Raw genomic sequence first — 27,493 nt, 5'->3', positions numbered from 1 at the left:
GTGTTCTTCCTGAAGTCCACAACCATCTCCACTGTCTTAAGAGCATTGAGCTCTAAGTTGTTCTGGCTACACCAGGTCACCAGGTTGTCAGCTTCCCACCTGTAGTCAGACTAGTCCCCGTCAGAGATGAGCCCAATGAGGGTGGTGTCATCCGCAAACTTCAAGAGTTTGACAGACGGATGACTCGAGGTGCAGCAGTTGGTGTGCAGGGAGAAGAGCAGAGGAGAAACGACGCGGCCCTGCGGAGAGCCGGTGCTGATGGACCGGGAGTCAGAGACTTGTGTTCCAAGCTTAACGCACTGCTTCCTGTCAGACAGGAAGTCTGTGATCCACCTGCAGGTGGAGTCGGGCACGTTCAGCTGGAAGAGCTTGTCCTGGAGCAGGGTGGGGATGATGGTGTTGAAGGCAGAGCTGAAGTCCACAAACAGGATCCTGGCGTAGGATGCTGGGGAGTCCAGATGCTGTAGGGTGAAGTGGAGGGCCCTGTTAACGGCATCATCCACCGACCTGTTGGCTCTGTAGGCAAACTGCAGTGGGTCCAGGAAGGGGTCTGTGATGGATTTGAGGTGTGCCAGCACAAGGCGCTCAAAAGACTTCATTACCACAGAGGTCAGGGCGACGGGTCTGTAGTCATTAAGTCCTGTTGGCCTGGGCTTTTTGGGCACAGGGATGATGGTGGAGACTTGAGACAGGCTGGCACATGGCATGTCTCCAGGGAAGTGTTAAAGATGTTTGTAAACACAGGAGACAGCTGGTCAGCGCAGTGCTTGAGGGTGGCTGGAGAGACAGAGTCTGGCCCAGCTGCTTTGCAGGGGTTCTGCCTCTTGAAAAGTCTGTTAACTTCACCCTCCTGAATGGAGAGAGTCGTCACAGTGGAGGGGGGGGGGGGGAGAGGGGAGGCCTCCTGAATGGGAAGGGGTAGTTCAGGACTGTCCAATTGTCTTTCAAATCTGCAGTAGAACTTGTTCAGGTCGTTGGCCAGGCGGGAGTCGTTAGTGGAGTGGGGGGCTCTGGGCTTGTAGTGGGTGATCTGCCTTAGCCCTCTCCAGACAGAAGCAGAGTCGTTAGCAGAGAATTGACGCTTCAGTTTCTCATTTCTCAGTACAGTCGTTTAGCCACTCTCACCTCCTTGCTAAACCTGTTCTTTTACTCCTTGAATCTGTCTCTATCCCCACTCCTAAAAGCTTCCTCCTTCTCTGACCTCAACCTTCTCAGCTCTGCTGAGAACCAGGGCTTGTCGTTGTTGAAGCTCACCCTGGTGCGTGTTGGTATACAGCAGTCCTCACAGAAGCTAATGTTTGATGTCACAGCCTCAGTGAGTTCATCCAGACTGTTGGTAGCAGACGTGAACATATCCCAGTCAGTACAGTCCCTCATCAGAGTCCTCAGAGTTAAAGGCGACAGTGCGGGCTCTCAGCTTGGCCCGGACCGCGGCATCAACCCAGGGCTTCTGATTTGGGAAAGACCGGACAACCTTCTTGGGGACAACGTCATTAATGCAGTGCTGGATGTAGCTGGAGACAGTGTCTGAGTACCTGATTGGGTGCCCTTTGTGGTGTCAGGAATGAAGCATGATGGAATTTAGAACACACCCAGTGTGATTGTTCATGTGCCTGACAGACAGTGTCTGAGTATTCGTTAATGTCCCCATCTGCTGCCTCCTTAAACATCAGCCAGTCAGTGGTGTCAAAGCAGTCCTGGAGGGTCGCCACACACTCGTCACTCCAAAGGTGAACTGACCTCTCAACCGGTCTGACCTGTTTAAGCTTTTGTTCAGAAGAATGGAGGTGTGATCAGCCTTCTCAAAATCAGGGCGGGGGAGGCGTTTTTAATTGTCCTTGAAGGCCTAATCACTCACACAGCTAATCACACAACCTGATTGGGTGCCCTTTGTGGTGTCAGGAATGAAATGAATGGGGTGCGAGGTTGATACGGCATGACCGAACGGTCGAGGTTAGTAAGTAGTTTATTATATGGCATTTTTAGCTTCTTTTCATTTTGTAAACGAAAATAAATGGTACGTCTAGGCTAATTGTAGCTAGCTCTCAAGTCTTCTCATGGTTTGTTTCATGTGTTGCCTAGCAACTCATTACTTTTGATAGAAAGCGGACAACATGGTTCTGCTAAAATGGCTTTAATTTCAACACAAAATAACGACACAAGTCTAGTCTTCACCCTCACTTTCGATGACAAATCTTTTCAGCATCATCTGGATAGTGTTGTGGTAGTTTTTGCAGACAATCAATTGTTCAAGCTGAAGTTGGGTGAAGTATAGAGTTAATGTTTATTTGACGTAGGTTTAAGCATAATAACGTTAACAACATAACATCATCAGCACACAAACATAAGACAATAACACAAAGACAATTCCATACAGCTCCATCTAGCATTTTAGAATGGAACCGGGAGAATCCAGCCCACCAGCACTACACAGCTGATGGCCCTGAACCCCCCAGAACATCTTTCAACAGACCATTTTATAGATACAACAGTTCTCAAAAGCCATTGGTCCATCCTACAGACCTGAAGCTATGCCAATTCTCTTCTGTCATTGGTTAAATCCTTAGAACAATACAGTTGAATCCACATTTTCTTCAGACCAACTGTCTCTTCCCCCCAGGTGACAAGAACCCTATCAGGTCACCCAGACTTCATGTCTCTTAGACTTCATGTCTCCTAGTTAGGTGTTATAAAACTACAGGTGGTATCTCTACCAAATGGAGTTGAATTAACATACATTGTATCAAGCTTCTTCCTGAAACACATTCATTGTACATATAGGCCCAAAACTTCTTTCACAATAGTAAAACTCAGCAGCTGACTCGTCGATATTGCTTATTTTGAAGCTGACGTCAGAGGGCAATATGGATCCATAGTGACCGGCAAGGAGAGCAATACGCGGCTGGCATTACTACCCATTAGCCAATCAGAACGCTCGTACCGTCGTTGCCATATAATAAAAGATGAATAAAGTTTTTCTTATTGATGGAACTATATAACCTTAAAAAAACAAGAAAGCAAAGAAAACATAAACAGAGAGAAGAGGTACTTTGTGTACTAGTTGTTAGTGAGTGTGTGTGTGTGTATCAGATGGTTAGTGTGTGTGTCGACAGGGTTGTGAATGTGTGTGTGTGTATCCGCTGGTTTGCACACGTGACTCAAGGTATCTGCAAACGTTTTAATGTACAACAGCAGAAAATGCTTAGGTACTGTTAGCATTAGTTGCGTGCATTGTGTTGCTGAATTGCCCTGTGTTTCCATGACCTCTAGTAAACTCTGGTGAAAAGCTTCAAGCTACAGAGCGTGACTCAGGCTGGCAGGCCCTTTTGATGTCAACCTGTCACAACAGTAATTGATCCACACCATTAAGAATAGAAAGTTATATAGTGTTCACTTGGCACAGAAACCTGCTTGGCTGGTGTCATCGTAGGGTTTGGTGGCTAGGAATTGTGAGCTGGTCAAGGGAAGCGACTGCCTCTAATGTGTTTTTTTATTGAGGGGCTTTTAGCCTTTTGGCCTCCAGTCTTTAGTTTATCTGATTTTGAAAGAAACCCAGTGGAATCTTTTAAAGGTTGTGACTATAGAACAGTGACCCTGCCCTCAAAGGTGAAAGGTTTAAATCGAGTATGGCGTGACTACCAGGCCCTAGAGCTGTTCGATTGTGTGAACCTGTCAGTCAACAATCTATTTACACAGTCACAACTTGACAGTTACTAAAATGCGATAAGATTTCAAAAGTTATGTGGTGTGTGTTGGGAAGAGCAACTTCCTAGTGTGTAGAATTTTCCTCCTCCTAGTAAACTCAGGTGATCTGAGGCGAGGGCAGTCGTCCAATCAGAGCGCAGACTGAGGGGGCTACTACCTTTCATGGTCATTTAAGAAAAATAGCACATTTTGATAACAGCAGGAAATCAAATCAAGTTATTAATCGAATTGTTGTCATTCGAATTATTTTGCAGATACCACCACCATACCGCCTACCACCACCACCACCATCCCTCCTACCACCACCACCACCACCCCTCCTACCACCACCACCACCCCTCCCACCACCACCACCATACCGCCTACCACCACCACCACCACCACCCCTCCCACCACCACCACCCCTCCTACCACCACCATCCCTCCTACCACCACCACCACCACCACCACCACCACCCCTCCCACCACCACCACCCCTCCTACCACCACCATCCCTCCTACCACCACCACCCCTCCTCCCACCACCACCACCCCTCCTACCACCACCATCCCTCCTACCACCACCACCATCCCTCCTACCACCACCATCCCTCCTACCACCACCACCCCTCCTACCACCACCACCACCACCCCTCCTACCACCACCATCCCTCCTACCACCACCCCTCCCACCACCACCATCCCTCCTACCACCACGACCCCTCCTACCACCACCACCCCTCCTACCACCACCACCCCTCCCACCACCACCACCCCTCATACCACCACCACCATCCCTCCTACCACCATCCCTCCTACCACCACCACCCCTTTTACCACCACCATACCGCCTACCCCCATCACCAGTAAGTGTAAACACAGCGTGAGTCAACATCACCTGGACTTATGAGAAGACAGAATTAAGTGTCTTAAACTCGACAAAAGTGCAACTGGCACATGAACGTTGACATGTAAGCAGGAGAAATTATATTTCTGTACTGCATGTCTAGACAGTATCTGTAAAAGGAGGGGATTAAACATCTGATATTTTGTCAATTAATTATTTACTTTTCTCAATTTTATTCTCAATTTTATTTTTCATCATCTTTAACTTCTCTCTGTCTATATCTCTCTCATTCCCTCTTTTTTTTTAAGTTACCCCAGAGCTGGTGTGTGGGAGGAGCTACCTGGATGTGGGTCTCCTCAAGTCTCAGCTGGCAGCCAAACATCTGCACTCCTCCTCTGTTCACCTGGCCAACGCCCGCTGCTCCTCCTCCCAGGAGATTAATGGGACGGTGTGGTTCCAGATGGAGCGCTGGGAGGGCAGCTGTGGAACCACTCTGACGGTCAGGACACGGTTACTCTACCAGTCTGCCTGTTTCTGCCTGATTGATCAACCCTGCACAGCTGGGCAACTCATATTGTCCTCTTCCTTCTCTCTCCAGACCAACGACAGCCACGCCATCTACTCCAACAGTCTGTTTGTCTACCCGGTCAGTGAGACCTTGGTTCAACCCCTGAGGATCCCTTTCTCCTGCACCTATCCTCTGGAGACAGTGGCCAGCCTGGATGTGGTCATCAAACCATACCTGGAGTACGTGGACCCTCACAAACTCAAACATTGACACACTTAGTTTCCAATTTAACGTGTGTTCAAATTTTTTTTCTAATTTTTTTTTTACTTGTTCCATATCTTGTCAGTCTTGAAGGTGCGGTGAAAGATGAGGGTGCCCAGGCCAGTGCCTCCATGTCTCTGTTCCGTGATGCCAACTACACAGATCCTTACACTGCAGGCCCAGTCACTCTGCCCCTGGGATCCATCCTGCATGTGGGCGTGTCTGTTGAAGAGACGGACGCTGAGGCCTTTGTGGTCGTTCTGGAGGACTGCTACGCCACCCACTCCCCTGATCCTGATGACCTCCTGAAATACTTCCTCATCCAGGACAAGTATGTGACCCTGGAGAGGAGAAGAGAAGTATAAGTGTATGTGTGTTTGTCTAACCCCCCTGTTCCTCCAGGTGTCCTACCAACCATCGCCAGGTGACCGTGGAGGAGAGTGGCTTGTCCCTCCAGGCTCGCTTCTCTGCGCTGCTGTTCCTGTTCCAGGGGGACTACAGGGACGTCTACCTGCACTGCAGCCTCAACCTGTGTGACCAGAGGACCTCCTCCTGCTCTCCTGTGAGTCCTCCCACCCCCCTTCCTGGTCTCTCTGACTGTCTGGTCTCTCTGACTCTCTGGTGTCTCTGGTCTCTCTGACTCTCTGGTCTGTCTCACTCTCTGGTCTCTCTGACTCTTTGGTCTCTCTGACTCTCTGATGTCTCTCCACAGGTGTGTTCAGGAAGGTCTGTCCGCTCTGTCGACGAATTCGTACCCCTCAAGCCCGTGACCATTGGACAAATCACCTGTGAGTATAAACCACAGCCATGATGACTCATGATGTTGTCATACTCCCAGGTCTCCCTGGTAACACTGTGTTTGTCCCTGACCTCTGACCTCCAGGGGTCCAGAGTCTGCAGTGAGCTGATGAAGTCACACCTCCCTTAGAACGGCTTCATGACCATCCCTATGGCAACCAGCTCTCTCCTGTCTTCTGTCTTTTTAAAATGTACACCCTGCAAATAATAAACTATAAACATTAAATTGTGGGTTAAGGTTTATGAAGGTTTGCATTCTATAATTAGTCATTATATACTCGGGAATAGTGGGAACACTGGGTAAGAAGTATAGCCTAGTAAATCAACGTACTACTTTTCCTTTAACTTAATCATGTATCTGGAACCAAAGCAGGGATTGTTTGTGTAATAATCAAGGCTTGATGAAATCTGTCTCTATTACGTAATCAGAAGGTCGCTGGTTCGATTCCCAGACTTGCCAAATGAGGTTGTGTCCTTGGGCAAGGCACTTCACCCTACTTGCTTCGGGGGAATGTCCCTGTACTTACTGTAAGTCGTTCTGGATAAGAGTTTCTGCCAAATGTCAATGCATAAACATTCTATACTTCCCTGCTATATAATTTCCTATTTTATGATATATTGAGACAAAATATTAAACAACTCAAAGATAAAACCCAGATAGACAACTCAAAGGAAAAACTGTAAAACAATTATATTACTTTTATTTTTAAAGTGAAAGTATTCAGCTTTTCTCAGTGTGTAGGCGAAGGGATAAAGGTCATGCTTTAGTGTCATGCCACCAAACAATGCAACAGCTCTGCCCCCTCCTCCCCCAGTTATTAAGCATTAAAAATCATAAATATTTTTTTTCGACTAGTACACATGTTATACATCGTTGGAAAGCTACGATTCTTGTGCTTCCATTGAAATAAACCAATTCAAGCTCAACTTGCAACAGAAAGTAGCGTCAACGTCTTTGTCCGGTGACCGTTCCTTCAACAATGCCAGAGAAAAAAGTTGTACTTACCTTCGATTACTTAGGAATGTCCAGGTATGCACACAACTCATCAAAACCTCATCTGCTTACATTCCCAAGGGTCCAAAGTATCAAACCATGTCGAGTAGTTGTCCAAACAAAGAATTATATCCACACATAGCCACAATCTTGTTGCTTTATTGTTACTTCGTAAAAAAAAAGAATTCTGTCTCTCAACGCACTTTAGCTCATAGCATGAGATCTGGGTCAAGTAGAAACACGGGGATAGTCTTAAAATGGCCGCTACACTCTGACCTGTTGATAGACACCTTGGTTTAGCCAATAGGAGCTTCCATGCCCCGGTGACAGTCCTCTAAAGCCAACTAGGTCTGTGCGTCCAGCCCGCCCCCCGCCCACCCCCGTACACGATTTTTTCTAACTGGCTTGGAATGACTCTGAAAAGAGATAGTTATCCTTGTAGCTTAGCGCTAGCTGTAAATGGCGATACCCCATATGCCAGGTTTTGTGGAGCCTTCAAAATAAAAGTCGATTGCGCAATATGTCAGTGTTCTTTGTGTGCTAATCCTGGGAATCAGATAAATCACTCCATTGTGTTCATGCTTCAGTTTTTGTGTTTCAGTAATACTAATGAGGGATTTAGCTGTTATATATGATAGTTCTAAGGACCACCTTTCATTAGAGGTAACAATTATACCTTTTTATCCTAAGAATTTGACCTTGGTTAGAAGGGTCATTCTGGAGTCTCCAAAAGGCCCTTTTAGAAAACGCCTGGAAGTACTCTTATAAAAACATGTGTCAAATATGAATATATTGTGGTATTATGTTTGACTTTTGATCTGAATTGGGTAAGGCTTCAACCTGTGGTCCAATTCTGTCTTCCAGCTAATACCTACCACCTCTAGGCCTCTTCAGGCCTCTGTTTTCAAAACAAAATCTAGGAGGAAATAAAAACTTTCACTTTCCTTGTGTTCAAGCTTCTATTACTCAACACCAGAAGGACTGACAGGGGTCCTGACAACAAGGAACATAACTTCAGAGTGTCATCTTTCAAAAGAGTCCATTTACATGCATGTACTCCAAATGGTTCAAGAACAGCTTTCAATTTACTTTGGGCATGCTGTTTAGGCGTTTTTAGGCACATTTAACAGTCTCCAGAACATTTACATTTACATTTAGTCATTTAGCAGACGCTCTTATCCAGAGCGACTTACAGTAAGTACAGGGACATTCCCCCCAAGGCAAGTAGGGTGAAGTGCCTTGCCCAAGGACGCAACGTCATTTGGCGGGGCACGGCAACCTTCCGATTACTAGCCCGTCTCCCTCACCGCTCAGCCATCTGACTCCCTGAACAGGATAAACAGTATTTTCATAAACTTTCTCAATGTGTATTGCAACCAACATTTTGTTGCATTAAGGGGTAAGTGACTACATGCTAACTGGCATATTCATTTGGAATTTTGCTAGCAGTTGCTAGTTAATGAGCTAAGAAAAGCAGGTGGACCCCAACATCCTAATACCTAATGCAACAACACTACAAATATCTTAGTCGTTGCATAGCACACCCATTAGGCATTAAGGACATTAAGGAAGACAAACACGGCAATTATTGGGTGTGCTATGCAACGAGTAAGATATTTGTAGTGTTGTTGCACTGGCTATATATATGTGCGCCCCTATTTTAATCGCGTTTTTTTTGTATAACGTAGAATAAATGGACATCATTTTTTATATAGGCTATAGCGGGTATACCCGCCACTGTAAAATCCTTAAAGAACTAGGTAATTTGACAGGGAGTAGGAACACGTTCAAGGTAGGCCCTACATCTTTACTTCTTAACTCCACTAAAGTGCCCAGGGCAATTCACGCATTAATGAAAGTTTTCTTATCTGGAATTCATCATAAGATAAGACCAGAATTTAAGGATTTAGCCTACCTTTCGCCTTTGCACATTTCTCTTATTCTTCTTAAATTTCGCCCCGGATAGCTTTTGCCTCTTCATTATTTCGTTCTTCAAAGTTCTTGAACACACAAACTCTAACCAAACGCCTCACTGTGCTAAGTTCTGATAACACCAAGGAGGTACGTACCCCTTCCTTTTTTAAGGGGTAGTATACCCGGCTCGATTTACGCTAATGTTAGTTTTATTTTTTGAATGTCAAAATACTGGTTGAAGATAAAGAAAGGGGCGCAAAAAAAAACTGCCCAGCAAAAAAAAAAAGAATTTTTTTTCTTTCTTTCCTAGGCGCATTTTTTGGCGCCCCCCTCTGAGTGGCGCCCTAGGCGACCGCCTATACCGCCCGTAGGAAAGACCGCCCCTGGCTCTCCGTCGAGTTTCGACGACTCGTCTAACTGAGTGTGGGCGAGTTGGCTCGGTCCTCCCTCATGCAGTAGCCTATAATTGGTTGACACCGCGTGTATGATTGACAGGAACAGAATGTGAGGATGATCGTGTGCGCCTTTAAGCCTATAAGTATTTTTGTTGTTAATCTTTGAATTATCCAATTATTTAAATACAATTACAAATCATTATTTCATAATCATAATTTATAGGCTATATTAATCTATTAAAAATTGAGTCGGCTCTTTAGATATGCGAGCCAGCTCCCGACGTTCACCTACAAGTGACACATACAACAACATTCGCGAACGACCCATCACTAATGCGTATGCTTCAGGCGTTTCACATAGCCTTTAAGTAATTGCCAGTTTGTTAGCCTTTACCAGGGGCAAATCTAGGTTCCCACTTTTGGGGGGGCCAAGCCCCTAGATAAAACCTATTATTTTTCCTGTAATCCAGCAAAGCTAGGGGAGTCTGGGGGCATGTTCCCCCAGAAGAATTTTAAAAAAATATCCTTTTTAATAGTGTCCTCAGCCCCACCTTTTGTTCTGGGACTTATTGTGCAGGTTTGTCACCATTTTGTACTACCAGTAATGGGATGTTTTTATTCACAGTTGTCATTCATTGATTCAATCTTTCTTACAATATACACATGACATTCTGTTGCTAGGGACTAGCCCCTCGTATCTACCGGTCCTCATTCTCTCAGTAATAATTTAGAATTACACTAAACTCAGCTTTTTATTTTTTTTTGTGTTATTTACTTTTCTTCCACAGTGAGTCGAGGGGGCCTCGTCCCTCATCCCAATGACTACTTTTCTTTAACTTAATCATGTATCTGGAACCAAAGCAGGGATTGTTTATGTAATTATCAAGGCTTGATGAAATCTGACTCTAATAAAGAAGTACAAATTATAATGAGATTTGTATTGACTCACCACCATCAGATGTATTTGCTGCAAACCAGCCTCCTCACAGTCCTCAACCACTGTTTGTTAGTAAAGGTTATTATTAACAATCGACAGATAATATCTGTCAGATATGGAAATAAAACAGCAACTAATACTGTTTTTATGTTATGCCAGTATAAACATTCAAGATCGGTTCAAACAAGAATAGGTTTATCTTCCTAGTTCAAAACTGTAGATCTCAATATTTCCACTAGATGGCAGTCTTTAACCAATGCACCGTATCAAACAGTGCCAGCTATGGCCAAGTCATATGGCTTATCTAGCGGCACGATGTCTTTTCATCTTTAACAGCCATCATGTCATGATGATGCAGATCTGAGATGTAAGGATCTGTGAAATATTAAAATCAGATCTGAGTCATCCATCCAGCATCATCTCAAATCTGCATGGCCTCAACAACAGGCTTCAACAACAGGCTTCAACAACAGTAATTAAGTAAATCAATCATAATGAAGTTCAATATTTTTATTATTATTAATCATTGACAGATTAACGCACAGTTAAGAACACACATTTAAAATTCTGAAATCTAATAGTTTGATCATTATCTCCACTTGATGGTGCCAGATCACTCTCGCTAACTGTAACGCCGATCCAGGACAGCAGATGGTTAATACTCTGTTGCTTATATTGGATCCTTTTATAACGTTCTTTTCCCGGCTCATGCAATGATTTGGTTTTAACTTGATTTAAAGACTTGACATCATCTATATGAAAGCCCATGAACGTGTGCGGGCGCAAGCTATAACGTGTTTTACATCAGTATAATCTTGACGATAAAACTGTTGAGATTTCAACTCTCACTGTAGCTGTTCTTTTAAAAGCCTTTACTAGTGATGTCATCGGTCCTTACAGGTGATGTCATCAGTCCTTAAAAGTCATGACATCGGCCTTTACATGTGATGTCATGGGTTTTTGCAAGCGAAATAGACCTATAGTGTCACATTGAAAACATGAAGGCTGGTGAGATTTTAAATGTGTTCTCTTTCACTCTCTCTCACTCCATATCTCTCTATCTCTTTCACTCTCTCTCACTCCATATCTCTCTATCTCTTTCACTCTCTCTCACTCCATATCTCTCTATCTCTTTCACTCTCTCTCACTCCATATCTCTCTATCTCTTTCACTCTCTCTCACTCCATATCTCTGTATCTCTTTCTTTCTGCTCTCTCGGTCTCTTTCACTCTATCATCATATGTCTCCCAGTAAGTGGATGCCACGCAGATGAAGTTACGAAACCTTTATGTCAAATAAAGAGAGAGAGACAGAGAGAGAAGAAGAGAGTTTGAAAGAGGCAGTAGCATTATTGCTGAAGAGCACGTATTTATTTCACAACACCACTAATTGTGGGTGTGGTTAGCATCAGAGCTATCCCCATAGCCTACAATTAGTGTGTGTGTGTGTGTGTGTGTGTGTGTAAGGTAAGTGCATGGATGACAGTTTGAATGGGGGCTTGGAAGGGCAATTGAAGGCAAACTCATAAGAACTAAACGAAGGAATAAAAAAAAAACATTTTACATAAAGAAGAGAAAGTGGGAGGGATGGAGAAAGTGACAAAAGGGAGGGAGGGAATTAGACTCAGTCTCACTCCAGTTCCTTTCCTTCTGGTTCATTCTCTCCATCTCTCAGTGCTGATGAGGAGCTGATTTCAGCTGACAGGTGAGTGTCGACGCTTTGCTTTTCATCATTCTATTACTTCTTCTCGTTCTCATTTCCCTAACCCTCACCCTAACCCTGCTCTTCTACCCTTATCTCCCCCCCACCCTTCAGTTTTTTATATCTTGTAACCTGTGACTTTCAGTCGGGCGCTGTCTTCCCCTCCTCCTCCACCACCTCTCCTCTCCTCCTCCACCTCCTCTGCTCTGCTCCTCCACCACCTCTTCTTCTCCTCCACCTCCTCTGCTCTGCTCCTTCACCACCTCTCCTCTGCTCCTCCACCACCTCTTCTCCTCCTCCACCACCTCTTCTCTCCTCCTCCACCTCCTCTCCTCTGCTCCTCCACCTCCTCTCCTCTGCTCCTCCACCACCTCTTCTCCTCCTCCACCACCTCTTCTCTCCTCCTCCACCTCCTCTGCTCTGCTCCTTCACCACCTCTTCTTCTCCTCCACCTCCTCTCCTCTCCTCCTCTATCTCCTCTCCTCCTCCACCTCCTCTCCTCCTCTATCTCCTCTCCTCCTCCACCTCCTCTCCTCTGCTCCTCCACCACCTCTTCTCCTCCTCCAACTCCTCTCCTCCTCTCAGCCCTCTCCTGTTCACTCATTTCTTAGTGTCAAAAACAGCTTCAACTGAACTAACTTTATTAACTTCACATATACAAACCTCAGGTGAAGGACACCGCTTTAGAGCATAAAAACACACCCCATCTCACAACAGCAGCCCTGTGCCCCCTTGCATGTGGTCCTGATTCTTCTGCATATTTGCCTGTGTGTGTGTGTGTGTGTTTGTGTTTTGCGTGTATGGGATGTTTAACTGTGGTGTTTATTTGCTCATGTGTCTCGTCGCGCTAACGAGACGTAGCTCCGCTATACTGGGAGCTTGTGGACACAGTGTCTGAGGCTTTGGCTGAGCCGGTCTGTTTATGCTCCCTGCCTCCATGCCTCTGCCTCTCTCTCTGCCTCTCTCTCTGCCTCTCTCTCTCTCTCTCTCTCTGCCTCTCTCTCTGCCTCTCTCTCTGCCTCTCTCTCTCTGTCTTTATGTTTCTCTCTCTCTGTGACTCTCTTTCTCTGTCTCTCTCTGTCTCTGTCTCTCTCTGTCTCTCTGTCTCTCTGTCTCTGTCTGTCTCTCTGTCTCTCTCTCTCTTTTCTTCTCACTCTTAAGACTATGTTTGGGATTGTGCTGCGTTTTATCTCTTTGTAGATTGAGAGAGAAGCGCTCCATGTTGTCAGCAGTGTGTAATTACATGTCCTGAAGGAGGAATGTGAGATTTGTGTGATTCAATGTTTTTTTTTGTATTTTTTTGTTTTAACGCCTTTCTGAGCATTGTGCTGAGTGGTGCTGGAACGTGTTCAGATGAAGAACTCGAGCTTCTTTGTGTATTGTGGTGGAATTAGAACACAGTAGTCAGTCTGAAACACGTTTGCATTGTGTTATAAATCATCTTATACATTGTTAAGTAGCTCACGGACGTTCACGTACTTCAAATCTTTTATAATGACAGAATAAACTCTTACTGTCACTCTCTCCTCCCTCTCCTCCTCCTCCTCCCCCTCCTCCCCCATCCCTTCTTCCCCCTCCTCCCCCTCCTCCCCCATCCCTTCCTCCCCCTCCTCCCCCATCCCTTCCTCCCCCTCCTCCCCTTCCTCCCCCTCCTCCCCCTCCTCCCCCATCCCTTCCTCCCCCTCCTCCCCCATCCCTTCCTCCCCCTCCTCCCCTTCCTCCCCCTCCTCCCCCTCCTCCCCTTTCTCCCCCTCCTCCCCCAGGTCCAAGATGTTGAGCCTCCTGCTATGCGTGAGCCCCCCCCTCTCGCTCTTCTCCCCCCTCCTCCTCCTCCTCCTCTTCCTCCCCCCCATGGTGCCGGCTGCCCCCCCCCAGGACCCCTCCCCCCGTGTGCGCCTGGCCGGCGAGGGGCGAAGGGGGCCCCACGAGGGCCGCGTGGAAGTGTACCACGAGGGAGCCTGGGGGACGGTGTGTGACGACGAGGTGGACCTGAGTCTGGCCAGCGTGGTGTGCAGGGAGCTGGGGTACACTCACAGCCTCACCTGGGCACACAGCGCCAGGTTCGGAGAAGGGCAAGGTGGGCGCCCGGCTGGCTCTGCGTCTTCAGACCAGAGCTGAGCTCGCTTTGGACGGTTGTTGGGGACAGTGTGTGTGTGTGTGTGTTTGCTGTCGTTTGGGTTGTTGTGTTTCGCATCTAGTCTCGTGAAAGTTCGATAACCTTTTTTTGAGTGAACTATTCCTTTAAAGGGACCCTGACTGACTCCTCCCCCGAACGCCTGCAGGTCTGATTTGGTTGGACAACGTTCGCTGCATGGGGACCGAAGCCTCCATCACTTCCTGTCGCTCTAACGGCTGGGGGGTGAACGACTGCTCGCACTCCGAGGACCTGGGGGTCATCTGTAGCCAGAACCGACAACCAGGCTCCGCCCCCGCCGCCCCCCCGGCCCCCCCGGCCCCCGCTCCGGCAGCCAGCCAATCAGAGCCGGCCTCTTCCCCGAGAGCGCGGGGTCACGAGATCGTCCTCTTCCGGAACCCTCCCGGCGGCCCCAGAGGTCAAAGTTCACCGGCGCAGAGGCGAGGTCACGAGATCCAGATCCTTCGGCGGCAGCAGGGAGGGGTGGCGAGGGCGGGACAGGAGAGCAATGCCACGCCCCAGGGGCACCAGATTCCCCCCCGCCTCGCGAATGGGGCGGCCTACAGGCAGGGGCAGGAGATTGGCCGGGCCATACCACCAGCAGCCAGGCAGGGGGAGGAAGTGGGCCGGGCCGAGACACAGGCCGTCAGGAGGGAGGCAGAGAGGGAGGCCGTGGGGAACCATGTGGAGCCAGAGCCTGAGCCCAGACTGGACCAATACCAGGTGAGACTGGAATACCAGGTGAGACTGGGACACCAGGTGAGACTGGAACACCAGGTGACAGTACCAGGTGACAGTACCAGGTGACAGTACCAGGTGAGACTGGAATACCAGGTGACAGTACCAGGTGACAGTACCAGGTGACAGTACCAGCTGACAGTACCAGGTGACAGTACCAGGTGAGACTGGAATACCAGGTGACAGTACCATGTGACAGTACCAGGTGACAGTACCAGGTGATAGCACCAGGTACTATAAGCATCTATAAGACTAGGAGGTGAGACAGGTGAAGAACTAGGAGAGACCTTCCTTCACTCCAGTTTGATTGTGTCTTACACAGGAAATGTTTTTCGCCTGCAGTTTTTCACACATCATCTGCAAGGGATGCATGCACACACACACACACTCTTTCACTCAAAGGCACACACACACACTTTCACTCAAAGGCACACTCGCACAATCTTACAGATCTACATTCCTAGTAACTCTAAAGGCGTAATTACAGACCGCCCTAAAAACAGTTCTCCACCAATCGGATTCAATCCCTCATTTTCTGCCGCCTCTACATTGGTTGTCAACCACCTGTGATTACTCAGCCCAACTTGCTGCTATTCTCAGATCAGGAAATAACATCAACATCTATCACCAGCCTAATGTGCTTTCTGCTGTGTAATCTAGCTATTCCTCCTCGGCTGTAATCTTGGTGGCACAGGCTGCCCACAACACACACCTAAACACACACACACACACACCTAAACACACACACGCCTTGGTCTGTTTCCTGTCCGTGCTGGTGATCACAGAAGGTCTTGATTAGAGCGAGACAGTGTTTACACACTTAGAAGACGTCGGTCCTTCCTTCTCCTCCCCCGATCTCGCCCTCCCCTGTTCTTCGTTGACTCCCCTGTCTCCCCCATCTCCCTCCCAGCCCCTCCCCTTCAGGGCTAACTCAAGCTACCCTCACCCTCCTCCTCACTGACCCCCCGTCTCCCCTTCAGGGCTAACCCAAGCTACCCTCACCCTCCTCCTCACTGACCCCCTGTCTCCCCTTCAGGGCTAACCCAAGCTACCCTCACCCTCCTCCTCACTGACCCCCTGTCTCCCCCTCGCCCCAGGGCTCGTCCAGGGTGCATCTGGCAGACGTGCGTCTGCGGCCGGTCCTGTCCGGAAGACATGGCGCCCTGCTGACCGAGGGCGTGCTGGAAGTGAAGCATGCTGGGAGATGGCGCCACGTGTGCGACCAGGGCTGGGATCTGAGCGGGAGTCGCGTGGTCTGTGGCATGCTGGGATACCCCGCCGCCGAACCCCACGACCAGACTGCCTACAGGTGAGCGGAGGGGGGTGTGTGTGTGTGTGTGTGTGAGAAAGAGAAAGAGAGAGAGGAGTGTGTGTGCATGTGTGTCCGTGTGTGCAAGTGTGTGTGTGTGTGTTTGTGTGAGAAAGAGAAAGAGAGAGAGGAGTGTGTGTGCATGTGTGTCCGTGTGTGCAAGTGTATGTGCGTGAGAAAGAGAAAGGGGAGTGTGTGTGCATGTGTGTCCGTGTGTGCAAGTGTGTGTGTGTGTGGGATTTGATTGAAAATCCCTTTCCACACATTATTCTAATCTCATGTCATTATGAGACCCTCAGTGGAAACTGTGTAAGGAGCAGTGTCCTTCCAGAACTCTCTCCTCGCTCGACCGCTCTGTCTCTCTCCGATTCTGGCTTCCTGTTTCTCACTCACCGCGCCCACTATCTAGCGTTGGTTTGTGGTCTAGCTTGGAAACAGTCTGAAAGGTCAGTAGTGATAGTCCTAGTCCCAGTCCTGTAATACTATCACCAGTCATTTTCCAAGAATATTCAGCCGCCAGTCACTCATATAGAATACACATACGAACCCCTGTGATTGGTTCCCTTGAGTTCCCCCGGCCAATCAGATGTTGCAGGTCGAGTGCAACCCTTTCTCCAACTGCTATTGTTTAGAGGTGGTTGTTATGCTCGCTGAGGAACAGAGATATTGAGAAAAAACAACAACAGAAGTGTTAGAGGTCATTTTGCGACCAGTCTGTGTTTTGATTTGAGTTAGTTTCCCCCTGCTCTCTGGGTTTAACCCAGTGGACAGGACCCCAGGCCAGTGTTGACCTGACGCCGAGCCAATGTTGACACAGCGTTCTGAGGTGTTTAGTGGAACCTTCAGGGCCGCTGCCAGCTGGATCCACAGAAGGAACGTTTATTTTCAGATCGGAGGACTCCCGCCTAAACCATGGGGAGATGAATGGAGGGGAGGGAGGGAGGGAGGGAGGGGGGGGAGGGAGGGAGGGGGGAGGGAGGGAGGGTGAGAGAGATGGAGGGATGGAGAGATGGAGGGATGGAGAGATGGAGGGATGGAGAGATGGAGAGATGGAGGGATGGAGGGATGGAGAGATGGAGGGATGCCATTTCGGTCCCTCTGTAAACACACTGGATAATGATGGCGTGTTGTTCTGTGAAAACATAGCTTAGAGAGGCGGGTGTTTTGTTGATGTTTTGTTAAAGTTGTTGAGGTGAGCCTCACTTAAGCTGGGTGAGGCAAGGTGAGGCAGGGTGAGGCAGAGTGAGGCAGAGTGAAGCTGGATGGATAGATGAAGATCCATAAGAAGCCTGAAAGGTCCTGACCCATACCAAGGGTTAGGGTTATATATGCCAAGGTTTACCATGGATGTTTGTGCCTTAGATTAGCTGTCTTTCTTAAACGTCCCTCCCTCCCTCGTCCTCCCCTCCTCCTCCTACATGTCTGGAGAGACTACTGCTGGTGTGGTGTGTAGTTTGTGATCCTCGTTCCACTACTGGAAGTTCTAGAAGCTTGTTGACCTTCCGTCGCCTCCTCAGCCTCCCTGTCATTAAACCACCCGCTCCAGCGCGGCCGTGGCTGTCACTTAGGTTTTTTCTCTAAAAGGAAGGAAGAAGAGAGAGAGAGAGAGAGAGAGAGAGAGAGAGAGAGAGAGAGAGAGAAGGGGGGTGGAGGGAGGGAGGGAGAGAAGGTGAAGGAGCGACAGAGATACGTGCGTTCCTCCTCGTCTGGTGTGTGCTGTGACATGCTACAGCCTAACCACACAGCAGACAGTGCCAGCTACGCTCCTTTAAACTCACCACAGAGTTATGACATATCACACACACACACACACAGAGTTATGACATATCACACACACACACACACACACACAAAGTTATGACATATCACACACACACACACACAGAGTTAAGACATATCTCTCACACACACATGGCATGCATGCTTGTGCAAACACGTAAAAACACCCTGTTTGTGAATGCTCATCCAGACACACGTTCCATGAAACTTTACACACTCACACATACACACACTCACACACACACACCACCATCAGTGTGAAACCGTTTAGTGGGGTCCATCTTAGTTTTCTGCTGAGTTTGAGTGTGTGTGTCTGTGTGTCTGTGTGTGTGTGTGTGTGTCTGTGTGTATGTTCGTGTGTTCTCAGGCTGGTACAGATTCTTACAGCCTGTTTTGTAAATCATGTTTTTTATTGAAGTGTCATATTTCCCTGTGAAGAACACTTCAAGTCTTTGAGTTCTTCTGTACTCAGCTGTGAGGGTGTATGTGTGGTCAGTGTGTGTATATGTGTGTGTGTGGTCAGTGTGTGTATGTGTGTGTGTGTGGGTGTGTGTGTGTGTTGCTTTGACCAGGAGACAGGTTGGATTCCTGTCTGAATAGTGCAGTTGTTAGCTTAGGTAATGTCCTTTTCTTTAAATAAAATATGTACATTTATTTTTATATTTGTTGGTTTATATATATCATGTTTTCCACTGTTCCAGACTAGACTTAACACAGAAATACCTATGAATACAGGATAGGGAATCCAGAAGATTTGAGAGAGTGTGGAGAAAGCGAGAGAGACAGCAAGGGAGAGAGAGAGAGAGAGGGGGGGGGGAAAGAGAGAGATGAGGGCTACATAGAACATTTGGATTAGTTTAATATGTATCTGAGAAGGAATATAAGGAGAGGAAAACTGAGAGTGGGAGGTGGAGGAGGAGGTGGAGGAGGAGGAGGAGAGTAAAGGGGTGGAAAGCGCTGATCTGGCTTTACAATAGGAACATTCAGATCTTTCTGCGGGGGACAGTGGCTAACCACAGCGTAAGAGTCTGGGAGAGAGGGGGAGGAGGGGGTTGGGAGGAAGAGAAAAGGGGGTAGGGTTGAGAGAGGGAGAGAGAAGAGGAAGAGAAAACGTTTTTTGTGTTTTGTTGTTTATATCATGTTTGGGCCACATTTATTCACACCGTCTCCATCTGTCTGTCCGTCTGTCCGTCTGTCCGTCTGTCCGTCTGTCTCCCTGTTTGTCTGTCTGCCTGTCTGCCTGTCTGTCTGTCTGTCTGTCCGTCTTTCCGTCTGCCCGTCTGTCTGTCTGTCTGTCTGTCTGTCTGTCTGTCTGTCTGTCTGACTGTCTGTCCGTCTGTCCGTCTGTCTGTCCGTCTGTTTGTTTGTCCGTCTGTCCGTCTGTCTACCTGTCTCTCCTCCAGGAAGCTGTGGGACGCCAAGCTGTTGGACCCCTCCTCCAGCCTGAGTGTATCCTCCAGTAAGAAGGCGTACTGGGTGGAGAAGGTGCAGTGTGTGGGAGTGGAGGTGTCTCTGGAGCAGTGCCCCGCGCTGCTGTCCCTGCCCAGGAGCGAGGTGCCGTGTCTGGGGGGGATGCACGCCGTGGTCCGCTGCGTCCCTGGAGCTCAGTTCACACGCCTGGCCTCTGGACGCCCCCCGCCCCTCCGCCCTCCGTGCAGGTGGGAACGCACCTGCACACACTCATACACACACACTCACTATACACACTCATACACACACACTCACTATACACACTCATACACACACACACACTCACTATACACACTCATACACACACACTCACTATACACACTCATACACACACACTCACTATACACGCTCATACACACACACTTTGTTTACCTGCCTGTTTACCTCTGCTTCCTTTTGTTTCAAACCCACATCTCTCTCTTTCTGTCTCTCCTTCCCCATCTCTCTCTGTGTCTCTTATCTCTCTCTTCCTTATCTGTCTCTCCTCATCACTACCTCCCCCCTCCCTCCCCTCTCCCTCCCCCCTCCCTCCCTCCCCCTCCTCCTTCCCCTCTCCTTCCCCTCATCCCCCCTCTCTCCCTCCCCCCTCCTTCCCATCTCCCTCTCCCCTCTCCCTCCCCCTCTCCCCCCTCTCTCCCTCCCCCCTCCCTCCCCTCTCCCCCCCCCCTCCCTCCCCCTCTCCCTCCCCTCCCCTCTCCCTCCCCTCTCCCCCCTCCCCCCTCCCTCCCCCCCCCCTCCCTCCCCTCTCCCCTCCCCTCCCCTCTCCCTCCCCTCTCCCTCCTCCCCCTCCCCCCCCCCCTCCCTCCCCCCTCCTTCCCTTCCCCTCCCCCCCCAGCCGGTGGTGCGTCTGAAGGCAGGCCCTCGGCTGGGGGAGGGCCGTGTGGAGGTGCTGCGGGAGGGGAAGTGGGGCACGGTGTGTGACCACCTGTGGGACCTGGCTGCTGCCAGCGTGGTGTGCAGGGAGCTGGGCTACGGCTCAGCCAAGGAGGCCCTGAACAGAGCCCAGCTGGGCCAGGGTGAGGACACACACAGCATACACACACAGTATACACACACACACACACAGTATATACACACTCACACAGTATACACACACACACACAGTATACACACACACACACAGTATATACACACTCACACAGTATATACACACTCACACACGTGTGTATGTAGGCTGTGGTTGTCCTTCTTTATAGCTATTAATATTCCTCTTTGGTAGTTGGCATGTGTGTGTGTGTATGATGTGTGTGTGTGCTAGGTGTGTGTGTGTGTGTGTGTGTGTGTGTGTGTGTGTGTGTGTGTGTGTGTGTGTGTGTGTGTGTGTGTAGGGTCTACGTGAAGCGCTCACCATCTCTCTTCCTGACGACATCAGCAGCTGGACTAAATGACAGGGCCTGAAAGAGGCTGGGTGTTCTCAAACACTCACTTCCCCCTGTCGTATTTCTGTCTGTTAAAACACTGTAGTAAAGACGTTGGTCTGTAGGCTCATGTTGAGTCTGAACCACATCACTCACCGTGTGGTCAGATCTGGGGTTCTAATATAGATCTCCCAGTCCTGTTTCTCCTGGTCCTGGTTGTCCCAGTCCTGGTTCTCCCAGGTCTGGTTCTCCTTGTCCTGTTTCTCCTAGTCCTAATTCTCCTAGTCCTGGTTCTCCTTCATATGGGGAGAGCTGTCACGGAGATTCCGACCCAGAAACAGCCCTCCATCCTTGCCCTCATCCCTCCCCTCATCCCTCCCCTCATCCCTGCCCTCATCCCTCCCCTCATCCCTCCCCTCATCCCTCCCCTTATCCCTGCCCTCATCCCTGCCCAGGTACGGGACCCATCCACATGAACAGTGTTCAGTGTTCGGGGCGGGAGCGCTCCATCATGGAGTGTGGCTTCCGGGAGGTTCCTCTCTACACCTGTAAACACACCCAGGACGTGGCCCTACGCTGCAACGTCCCCAACACAGGCCTGGAGGCCACGGTGAGACTCACACACACTCACAGACACACATCCATACTCACACACACACATCCTCAACACACCTGGACACACACACGCTACCACTGAGTTCTGTGTCTCCTGTATCCAGGTGCGTCTGGCGGGGGGCCGTGACCCCCAGGAGGGCCGTGTGGAGGTGCTGGTGGAGGCCGGGGGGGCCCAGCGCTGGGGGGCTGTGTGCAGTGAGAATTGGGGCATCAACGAGGCCATGGTGGTGTGCAGACAGCTGGGATATGGCTTTGCCTCCAGGGCTCACCAGGTCTGCACCTCCTTCTCCTCTATCATGTCCCCCTCTTCACTCTCTCTCTCTCTGTCCCTCTCTGTCCCTCCCTCTTTCCTTCCCTCCCTCCCTCCCTCCCTCCCTCCCTCCCTCCCTCCCACTATCTCTCTCGTCTGTTTGTGTGTCTATGCTGTGTTCATTCCCATGCCCAAGTTAATGACAGCTTTCAGTAAAGTCCACTTCCACTCATACCAAAATAAAATACAGAGAGAGAGAGAGAGAGAGAGAGAGAGAGAGAGAGAGAGAAGGAGAGAAAAGGAGAGGAAGGGAAACGCAGAAAGAAAACAAACTCAAAAATAGACTTCTGCTGCGTGGACTATAGGATGTGTGTGTGTGTGTCTGTAGATAGAGAGAAAAAGTTAACGAGCCGGTGCAAAACTTCTAAAAAAAGAAAAAGAGTGGAAAATATGTGATAATGTTTGTTATGGTAACATATTCTAATGGTCACTGGTCCAGGACCAGCACTCATGATGGTGTGTGTGTGTGTGTGTATACTGTGTGTGTGTGTATACTGTGTGTGCGTGTATACTGTGTGTGTGTGTGTGTGTGTAGGAGACCTGGTACTGGCCAGGTTCCCCTGAAGCGGAGGAGGTGGTTCTGAGTGGAACCCACTGCATTGGGACGGAGCTGTCTGTCCAGCGCTGCCGCAGGAACACCCAGCTGTACTGCCCCAGAGGAGGGCAGGGCCGGGCCGCGGGGGTCACCTGTGTGGACAGTGAGTCACACACACACACACACATACACACACAGATACACAGACACACACACACAGACACACAAATACACACATACACACACAGACACACACATACACATACACACGCACACACACATACACACACACACACACACACACAGACTGATCCCCTTTCCCCCCTTTCTCCCCTCTTTCCCCCCTCCCCCGCTTCTGCCTCACCCCCCCCTCAGCGGCCCCTGACCTGGTCGTGGATGCCCAGCTGGTCCAGGAGTCGGCCTACCTGGAGGACCGGCCGCTGCACCTGCTCACCTGCGCCCATGAGGAGAACTGCCTGTCGTCGTCGGCCTCCAGGATGACATGGCCCTACGGCCACCGCCGCCTGCTGCGCTTCTCCTCACGCATCATGAACCTGGGCAGAGCAGACTTCAGACCCCGCGCCACCCGAGAGAGCTGGACCTGGCACGCCTGCCACCGGTAGGGACGGGGGGAGGGGGTGTGTGTGTGTGTGGGGGGGGGTGTGGGTGTGTGTGGGTGTGTGTGTGTGTGTGTGGGGGTGTGTGTGTGGGTGTGTGTGTGTGGGTGATCAGAATAACTGTCAGAGAAAATTCCAGAAACAGGTGAAACGTGAAACTTTCTTCAAACAAAATGCAAACCCTTTTGTTCTCTCATCCTGTTTCCTCCTCCTCCACCTCCTCCTCCTCTTCCTCCTCCTCTTCTTCCTCTCCTGCCCCCCACAGGCACTACCACAGCATAGAGGTGTTCACTCACTATGACCTCTTGACCTTGAATGGAACCAAGGTCGCAGAAGGTCACAAGGCCAGCTTCTGTCTAGAGGACACATATTGCCCTGAAGGTACAAGTAACCCCTCTACCTAACTCCTCAACCTAACCCCTCTACCCAACCTTAACCTATAGCTAACCCCTTTACCTAACCCCTCTACCTAACCTTAACCTATACCTAACCCCTCTACCTAATCTTAACCCTTAATCCTAACCCTAACCTAACCTTAACCTAATCTAAACCTCTACCTAACCCCAACCTAACTTTAACCTTAATCTTTACCTAAACTAAACCTCTACCTAACCCCAACTTAACCCTAAGTCTGAAGGTATGTTACCCCCTAAATGACCCTAACCTCAGCCCAAAACAACCCTGAACCCCAACCCTGTTGCCACGTCATGTGACCTCAACACCACCACAATGAAAAACAACACGGTTGTGCGTTCCCGCGGCGACAGGTCTTCAGAAGCGTTACTCCTGCTACAACATGGGAGATCAGGGCATCACCGTTGGTTGCTGGGATACCTATCGCCATGACATCGACTGCCAGTGGATCGACATCACTGACATACGACCTGGGGAGTACATCTTCCAGGTCAGAGGTCATCCATCCATACACACACACACTCACCCCCCCACACACACACTCGCACATACACAAGAACACAGGAACACACTGACATATAAAGTGCCAAACACAAATACACACACATGCAAAATTACTGACACACCACTTAAGGGAAATTCCTGACGTTGCATCTTCCTATTCCAAAACTTTAATAGGAAAGAAACTATTTTAATCTTGCTGAGAAAATGACCTGTGTCATTATCTGAGCAGTGAAAGCATTTGAAAACTCTTGGATGTGCAGAGGAAAGTGGAAACAGGAGCGTGCGAACAGGAGCGTGCGACACACTCGCTGTTTCCATATCTGGAACTGTGTTTTGTTGGCTCAGGTAACCGTAGCGACTAGGAGATAAGGGGTTAGGATACAGACCATAATTTTAGCTAAATGGAAGTTGGCTCAGTTTGTAAGCTTTCGTGTGTGTGTGTGTGTATGTGTCTAGGTAGTTTGAGGTACTTTGTGCCGCTGGTGTGTGTGTGCTTTTATGTGTGTGTGTGTGCTTTTGTGTGTGTGTGTGTGTGTGTGTGCTTTTATGTGTGTGTGTGTGCTTTTATGTGTGTTTGTGTGTGTGTGTGTGGCTGCTTGCTCTCTGCCATCATGCTTCTGTGAATGTAATCAAATACGTGTCATAAAGTAGAGATCAAACATCGCCACGACGACAGTCACTCCCGCATCGTTGAGGGGTTGCCATGGAAATTGTGGCACAACAGTAGTTAAGTTGGTAATAAAGAGTACATTAGTTTGTGCGTGTGTGAATGCTTTTTTGTATATGTGTCTATATATGAGTGTGTATATGTGTCTATATATGAGTGTGTGTGTGTGTACAGGCTGCGGTTGAGTTGACACAGTCCCCTCCGTTTCACGTACATTGTCATGGCGACCTCAGGTTGACGACACTAGAACCCTCCCTGATCCCCATGACCCAGAGTCCCCCACACCCCGTTAACCCTCCACAACAACCTCACACAAACAAAACCCAAACTTTATTGAAACGACAACAAAAACAACCATCCATAACGACGACTACTTTCACGACTGCGTTTTCCTGTAAATAACACACCATAACACACCATAGCACACCGTACTATCAGAGATGGCGAAAGTACTTCCTGACTGTACTGTGTGGTGCCCTGTGCCCCCCCTGTGCCCCGCTGCGTGCAGGTGGAGGTGAACCCCTCTCTGGACATGGCTGAGTCCGACTTCCAGAACAACGTAATGCGCTGTCGCTGCAAATACGACGGAGGGAGGGTCTTCCTGTTCGGGTGCCACGCAGGTAAGGAGGGGAGGAGAGGGGGGCGGGGGGCCTGAGGTGATGAGGGAGGAGAGGGGGGCGGGGGGCCTGAGGTGATGGGGGAGGAGAGGGGGGCGGGGGGCCTGAGGTGATGGGGGAGGAGAGGGGGGCGGGGGGCCTGAGGTGATGTCAGGGGGGCGGGGGGCCTGAGGTGATGTCAGGGGGGCGGGGGGCCTGAGGTGATGTCAGGGGGGCGGGGGGCCTGAGGTGATGAGAGGGGGGCGGGGGGCCTGAGGTGATGTCAGGGGGGCGGGGGGCCTGAGGTGATGAGAGGGGGGCGGGGGGCCTGAGGTGATGTCAGGGGGCGGGGGGCCTGAGGTGATGAGGGAGCTGACAGGTGGAGCAGGTTGGGGAGGAGGGGCGCAGGTGGTGACGGGGGGGGGGCACAGATGTTAGGTATTACAGTGAAAGTATACTTTTGTCTTTCTTTCATTGTCTTTCCTCTCTCTCTCTCTTTCTCCCTCCCAGGTGATGCCTACAGTCCGGAGGTGGAGGACCTGTTTGAGCACCAGGGTCAAATCACCAACAACTTCCTCTAACCACCCAACAATCAGAGCTCAGGGCGGAGCTTAGAAACCACGCATCATTGCCCCGCCTCGGCCAATCGTGAGAGACGAACCCTGAAGAACAGGAAGAAGACGACGTCCAGATGGAGGGAGGGAAGGAGGGAGGGGAGGGGAGGGAGAGAAGGAGTCAGGGAGGGATGGGGTGTGTTAGTCAAAAGGGAAAAAGATTGAATAAGCAGTATAATGCCACTATCCGCGACAGAGAGAGAGAGAGAGAGAGAGGGGGGGGGGGGGGGGCAGAGAGCGATGGGGAGAGAGAGGAGAAAGATGAACAGAGGAGGGAGATGGAGGAGGGAGAGGAGTGATGGAAAGTGAGACAGAGACAGAAGGAGACAGAGATGTATGAGGCGCTTGTACAGTGAGCAGACCTCATGAACATTCCTAACTAGGAACAAGTGGCAGGTGTCACAGCAGCAAGAATTTAAAGCAGTCAAACTGAAAAAACGTCTTAAAATTCACTCACACACAAACTCACACTCACAGGTGTGTGATGAATGGCAATCTACGTAGTTTACCAACTAATCAGGCTATCATCCACCAGCGCAGACACGCGTCACGCCAACTGTCACAGCGTCACAGTGATGTGATTTAAAAGTACTTCAGATGTCTGGTATCACAATGTTAACAGGCTTCTCTCTGTGTGCGTCCAGTCCTTGCCTATGGTGCTCATGTCGTTCTGTGTCTTGGATTGTTGAATAAATATTGTAACGTATTGCAAATGTATCGTCATGTACAGGTCTGTGTGGTCGTTCTGGCCAGGGTCTCTTCCTTTATTTATGTTGTGTTTTTAGGTTTTATTGTAATTTGATTTTTCGTGTGTGTCTCTTTCAGCTATATTTCATATTTCAGCGCCAGAGAAAGTGGAAGATGTTCAGGATATGGCCTGGGGCGGGAATAGAACCCGGGTCCCTGCCCTTCGGCTTTAGTGCCACAAGCGCCACTCACTGAGACCCCCCCCTCTCCACCCCTCTCTCTCCACCCCTCTCTCTCCACCTCTCTCTCCACCCCTCTCTCTCCACCCCCCTCTCCACCCCTCTCTCCACCCCTCTCTCTCCACCTCTCTCTCTCCACCCCTCTCCACCCTTCTCTCTCCACCCCTCTCTCCACCCCTCTCTCCACCCCTCTCTCCACCCTTCTCTCTCCACCCCTCTCTCCACCCCTGTCTCTCCAGCCCTCTCTCCACTGCTGTCCCAGTGTGTCCATGCTTTTATCGGTATTGTGATTTTTTTTTGTTGGTATTTATTCCTCTCATTTTATTTCTGTTCTATAGAGAGTATAGGTGGAATACCTTGCTAATAACTGGTAATACCTGGAAATACTTGGTTTGTGCATGGTAGCACATAGTTTTACTATGTGTACTTTGTACACATAGTTATACTTTGTAATACTTGGTTTATACTTTGTAGCACATGGCTGGCTGTACCTGGCTACTACTACATGGTAGTACTTCGTTATTTTGGCAATACTTGGTTTATAAGTGGTACATACTTGGTTAAACATGATAATACTTGACATACATATTGAAAATACTAATTTAATAAATGGCAGATTTCCAAACAGCTTGGTTACTAATATATGATTATTACTGCAGAGCCATAGATAACAGACCTATTAAAAACTAACCCTCACATTAATCAATGTTGCTTATAACCGAGTTATTACAAGGTTATTACATATGCGGTTGTTTTGACATGTAAATAAAGCCTTGTTGTAATGTGGAATGGTGTAGTGTATGTAGGAGCAGGATCTCCATCCATGCATGCGGAGCCAGGGCTACCCTGCTCTGGCAGCTTCTAACAC

General features: G+C 49.3%; 1 protein-coding gene across 1 annotated transcript; it reads left to right on the top strand.

Annotated features, from left to right (window-relative positions):
• Positions 1-11,821: 11,821 nt before the first annotated feature.
• LOC124462868 (lysyl oxidase homolog 4-like) lies at positions 11,822-26,412 on the top strand. The gene is given in 15 exon segments (XM_047014563.1): positions 11,822-12,042; positions 13,803-14,116; positions 14,322-14,896; positions 16,009-16,220; positions 19,403-19,637; positions 19,640-19,657; positions 20,305-20,485; positions 21,283-21,437; positions 21,547-21,714; positions 22,288-22,450; positions 22,663-22,906; positions 23,170-23,285; positions 23,672-23,808; positions 24,998-25,109; positions 25,596-26,412. Coding segments are annotated over 14 exon segments (2,694 nt in total). The 5' UTR covers positions 11,822-12,042; positions 13,803-13,809; the 3' UTR covers positions 25,667-26,412.
• The last annotated feature ends 1,081 nt before the right edge of the window (positions 26,413-27,493 follow it).

The sequence above is a fragment of the Hypomesus transpacificus genome, unplaced genomic scaffold, assembly GCF_021917145.1.
Source record: "Hypomesus transpacificus isolate Combined female unplaced genomic scaffold, fHypTra1 scaffold_257, whole genome shotgun sequence".
Classification (NCBI taxonomy): domain Eukaryota; kingdom Metazoa; phylum Chordata; class Actinopteri; order Osmeriformes; family Osmeridae; genus Hypomesus; species Hypomesus transpacificus.
This window is presented reverse-complemented; position numbering and strand designations above follow the sequence as displayed.